Genomic DNA, 4,902 nt, shown 5'->3' with positions numbered 1-4,902 from the left:
ATAAATAAATAAATCTGTGAAAACATGGCTCTCCTGCTCGTTCATCGAAGTTTAAGGCACCTGAGCATGTTAAATTAATATTCTCCAGGGCCAAGTGGCATGGAGATGAAATAAGCTGCAGACGAACGCATCTGGACAGTTGCCATAAATAATCTTAATCTTTATCAAATCGAAGTAGTATTCATTATAGGACAGTTGAATAAGTATTTATTACAAGGCAGTTCACATGAACAGGTAGAATTCTGCTGCGCACTTCGAGTAATATTTACAAGCAGGAGCTGTTTTGGGAGGCCAAAAGGGGGGGAGGGGGGACAAGCTAAACCAAGCCAGATTTTGTCAGAGGTCAGGGGCTGTAAACTTAGAGAAGTCACCTCGTCAACTCTTGAGGCTGCAAACTCTGCAGACTGTTGGGTGTGTATTGCAAAAAAATAAAAAAAAGACTGGAATGAGTTAGGTGAGGACCCCTTGCTTTTAAGATTTCTTGTATTCGATTCTTTCTACTTTCACGTCATCGCCAATCAGCTGATAAACGTAGGTAACAACCGTAGAGGCCTGGATGTCCATCAGCACAAATGAAGGGATGATGTTGCTGGGAAAGGAAAGAAAAAAAAAGCAACCCATTATTTTGCTGAGGGCATCCGGAGTCCTAACAAGGCAGCCCAGGTGAAGACGAGAATTCCTGCAGCAGTAAATCTCCATTGCCACGAACGAAGAGCTGTGAAAATGTTGTATTTATTCAAGCTGTGATGCAGCATTTCCAAACCAGAAGTCTTTACATACGAGGAATTCAAGCTCAATCTATCTGCAGGGCACCAGGGCTACCTGTCCCCAGGTAAACAGTGAGGTATTACTTACTTTTCCAAAGCGCTGTAGGCTCCTGCTGCTGAACCTGGATTAATGTAGAACTTGTTTTCATGTTCAAATGCCTCGAATTTGTGTGTGTGGCCCGAAATCAGGATGTCAACGTCAAACTGTCGCTGCAGGAGAGCGAGGCTGGCCACGTCACCCCAGGGAATGACTTGATGGCCGTGGATCAGCCCAATCTTAAACTGCCCCACGGTGACCACTTTCTGTTCAGGATAGTTCAGATTCTAGGATTGAAGGCAGAGCATGAAAAGAGAGACCAGCAAAAGTCTTTTTTGGCCTTATCCTCTTTTAACCCTTCCAGAGAAAAATGTCCTCTTTTGGGGGACAAATCTTCAAAGAACAACACAATTCTCGGAGTTGAAGTCCATCCATTTTCAAGTAGCCAAGGCTGAGAAACACTAATAAGATAATACATGATAGAGAGAACAATAACACAAATCTCCGTACAGAGCCTTGCGGGATAAACAAACCCTTTTTTAAAAAAACAAACAAACAAGCTAGCCCTCGGGAATACAGAACAGGCCGATAAAATATCCAGACAGAAATCCCGGCTCGCAGCAGCCTTATCAAACGTTACCTCATCAAAATCTCCTCTCACGACGTGAACGTCGCCAGCCAAGGTCTTGAGGTAGTCATAGCTCTCCTTCGTGCAAAGGTTCCCGGTGCAAAGAATGTGCTGGATTTTGCCTGGAACCAGCAACTTTTTGAATTTAGCCGGCAGGCTGTTACAGCGGTGAGGAATATGAAGGTCGCCCAACACTAACACCAACTTAGGACAAGAGAGAAGAGAGAGTTAAGATTCTAGCGATGCATCAACCAACTTTCCAGCAGTGGAGAGAAATAAATGCCTGCTAGTTTCTAGAAGAAGATTTCTAAATCCCGTTGCAATTGGGTATTTTTTTTTTGAAAAAGCAGAAGCTACTTGGATTCCACTGCAGATAAAATCATGAGGGTGAGGATATATTAGACTGGAGGAAAGTAAAAATAATGACTTGACCCAAATTGTTTCTTCGAATTGTAAAAAATAAACAGACGCCGTTTACACCCAAGGCCAATAAGGAAAGTAGTTCCTGCAGGCTTGAAAATTGGCTCTAGGCCCCACATCAGTCCTCGGTTGGCCTCTGGCGAAGCCTTGGCAACTTTAAGCTCTACGGACTTCAACTCCCAGAATTCCCCAGCCAGCGTGGTGCCCTCCGGTTGTGTTGAGATGGCAACTCCAGGAAGTTTTACTCAACATAAGCCGAGGTTCCAGCAGAAAAGCTGGAAGACATCAAACTGGAAAAGGATGGAGTTAAAGCAAAGTGACCGAGACAGGGCAAAGCTTTCACTCCACCGGCTACTGACCAATTACCATCCTCTAAATGGGATTCTGCTCTTTAAAGCTGCTAAAAGAATTTGTCACCTACCACCACCGTCAGCAAGAGGCCAAGATGAACCAACTTACTCTGTGCCCAGCCTTATGGGATGAAGAGGTTGATTGCAGACAAGAGCAAAGGGTGGAGGGGCAGCAGGGGTGGAGATGGGGATGGAAAAAAAATAGGGGTGAGACATGAACAGTGTTAAAAGGAAGCAACAGAAAAGGAAAACATCTCAAGCCAAATTAATAGGCAAATCATCAATGAAATCTGAATGTTAGCAAAGGAAAGGTTAAAAATAAATCTGATTTATGCAAGTGATACCACACGGATTATCCAATCAACTTTCCCAGCGGTTTTCCCCTTTTAACCTATGGTTAGTTTGTAAACCACCGAGAACTTGCCCGTGTATTTTACAATCCATTAGAGCAGAGCCGCTAGACAAGTTCCCTGGTGGGTTCTGCTTATTTTAGCAACAGATTTTGGGGGGGTTAGGAAAGCCTGGGACGGAGATGAACCAAAGTATCCTAAACAAATATAATGAAAAAAGCTTACGATTTCCATATAGTTGTCAAGTGTAAAACCAGGCCTGGGGTATTAAACTATGAATAACCGTGGACATCGGTTTAAATCATGTTTTCTAAAACTTGGATTCTTGGATTTTAGTTTGCTGTTTCACTCCTTTTGGGATTTACTAGCACTTATTCTCGCTGCTTCTCAACGTTACAGAGAATTTCCTATTAGGATGTTACACACGGTGGCTCATTTCACAGGTAGATCTCGATACTTCCCAGGGTTAGCTAAGCACCATCATGACAGATACGCCATTGCCTTACATATCACAAAAGAAGGTGAGTTACAGGTAGTCCTCAACTTACAACAGTTCATTTAGTGACCGCTCCAACTTACAACAGCACTGGGGAACAAAGTGACTTACGACTGTTTTTTACCCTTACCACCGCTGCAGCATCCCCGTGGTCACCTGATCAAACTTTGGACGCTTGGCAACTGGTTCATACTTATGACGGTCGCAGCGTCCCAGGGTCACATGATTCCCTTTTGCGACCTTTGGAGAAGCAAAATCAGTGGGGGAGCCAGATTGGCTTAACAACTGTGTAACTAACTTAACAACTGCAGTGATTCACTTAACAGCCATGGCGAGAAAGGGCGGAAAATGGGGCAAAACTCCCTTAACCAATGTTTCACTTAGCAACACAAATGTTCGGCTCAACTGTGGTCATAAGTTGAGGACTGCCTGTATGTCGTGCGGGCAGATCGTCAGAACTGCCAGGAAGGTGAAGCAGGAGAGCCAGAAGACAAAGAGAAACCCCTGGAGTTCACAATTCACTGGAGATATTAACTTGACAACAAAATAGCACAAAATGACACATTCGTTACTTTAAATTGTGAAACAATTGCAAATGACGCCCAGAAGTGGACTGCCTGCAAAATCTAAGCACAATAAGCAACACTGAACACAAAACTTCAGAATTAAAAAACTAATGTGTAATTGGTTAGAGGGCAAAGGTCTAGGGACGCGGTGGCTCAGTGGGTTAGGACGCTGAGCTTGTTGGTCAGAAGGTCGGCAGTTTGGTGGGTCAAATCCCGAGTGCCTGTTACGCGTCCCAGCTTCTGCCAACCTAGCAGTTCGAAAGCACTTAAAAATGCAAGTAGAAAAATAGGGACCACTCCGGTGGGAAGGTCACAGCGATCCGTGCGCCTTTGGCGTCTAGTCATGCCGGCCACATGACCACGGAGACGTCCTCAGACAAGCGCTGGCTCTTCGGCTTTGAAACGGAGATGAGCACCGGCCCCGAGAGTCGGAAACGACTAGCACGTATGTGCGGGGGAACCTTTGCCTTTTACAATGGTCTAACCTTTTCCCTAATTTGTTTTTCTGAAGAAGCACCAGCACACCCAAGGGGTAAAACCTCCCCCACAGGAGAAATGCAAAGTTTTCTTTTATAAATACACACACACACACACACATTTCTCTCCCTCTATCTATATATTACTTTACATTTCCTATAAAATAGTATATAACGGAAAGTAAGAAGCAGAATATTTATGTACAATGAGCAAAACTGAACGTTCTCTTCCTAGGGAGGACGGCTTCCCCCTCCCCAATTAGCGGCCTGCCTGAATTTGGGGTGCTGAATTCGTGGCAGGAGCCAGATTCAAACTGGGGCGCCCCCCCGACGAAGAAGGGGGCCGCTGCGACCCCCTTCAAGTTGGGTGGGGATGATGGGAGGTGTTGTCCCAGGCAGCTGGAGGGTCGCCGGGCTGGCAGTCCGAGACTGGGTTTCCAGGCCAACCCCCGGCCCTTGGGGGGACTCCTCATCGCCCCCCCTCCCAGAACGACTCACCATCTCGGTAGCTTCAGCGCCGCTCCTCCGCGCCCCGCTTTCCGCCGCTTCCGGTGAGCCCAGCCCCAAACTCCGGAAGTGCCGACTACGGAAGCCGAGGAGGCGGCAAAAGCGCTGACTGCAGGCTGAGGAGGCGGGGCTCCTAGAGTCCTTCGATTGCAACCCTACATTAGCGGCGCTGTTGGGTAGCTGAGTGGAAGGTGGAAGCCCAGCGAGGGTGGAAGCAATAAAGGCTGAGCGTGACAAGTGTCCAGAACGCCTTCATCGTACGCCGCTTAGCCAAGTGGGAGATGATGGGAACGGTAATCGGGGCT

General features: G+C 46.5%; 1 protein-coding gene across 1 annotated transcript; it reads right to left on the bottom strand.

Moving 5' to 3' along the window:
- Positions 1-134: 134 nt before the first annotated feature.
- Positions 135-4,657, bottom strand: VPS29 (VPS29 retromer complex component). The gene is made up of 4 exons (XM_083373672.1): positions 4,589-4,657; positions 1,445-1,636; positions 856-1,091; positions 135-589 (listed from the first exon to the last, which is right to left on the bottom strand). The coding sequence occupies exons 1-4, from the start codon at positions 4,589-4,591 to the stop codon at positions 472-474; spliced, it is 549 nt and encodes a 182-aa protein (XP_083229798.1). The 5' UTR covers positions 4,592-4,657; the 3' UTR covers positions 135-471.
- Between the last annotated feature and the right edge of the window lie 245 nt (positions 4,658-4,902).

This window comes from Vipera ursinii, assembly GCF_947247035.1.
Source record: "Vipera ursinii genome assembly, chromosome: 14".
Taxonomy (NCBI): Eukaryota; Metazoa; Chordata; class Lepidosauria; order Squamata; family Viperidae; genus Vipera; species Vipera ursinii.
The sequence above is the reverse complement of the archived record's forward strand: the minus strand, read 5'-3'. Positions and strand labels throughout refer to the sequence as shown.

Excerpts from the sequence above, each read along its gene's own strand:
- VPS29 (XM_083373672.1), bottom strand. Across the intron at positions 1,092-1,444 it reads TGAGAGGAGATTTTGATGAG|AATCTGAACTATCCTGAACA; the intron begins GTAACGTTTGAT and ends CTTCAATCCTAG. Across the intron at positions 590-855 it reads GCCTACAGCGCTTTGGAAAA|CAACATCATCCCTTCATTTG; the intron begins GTAAGTAATACC and ends TTCCTTTCCCAG.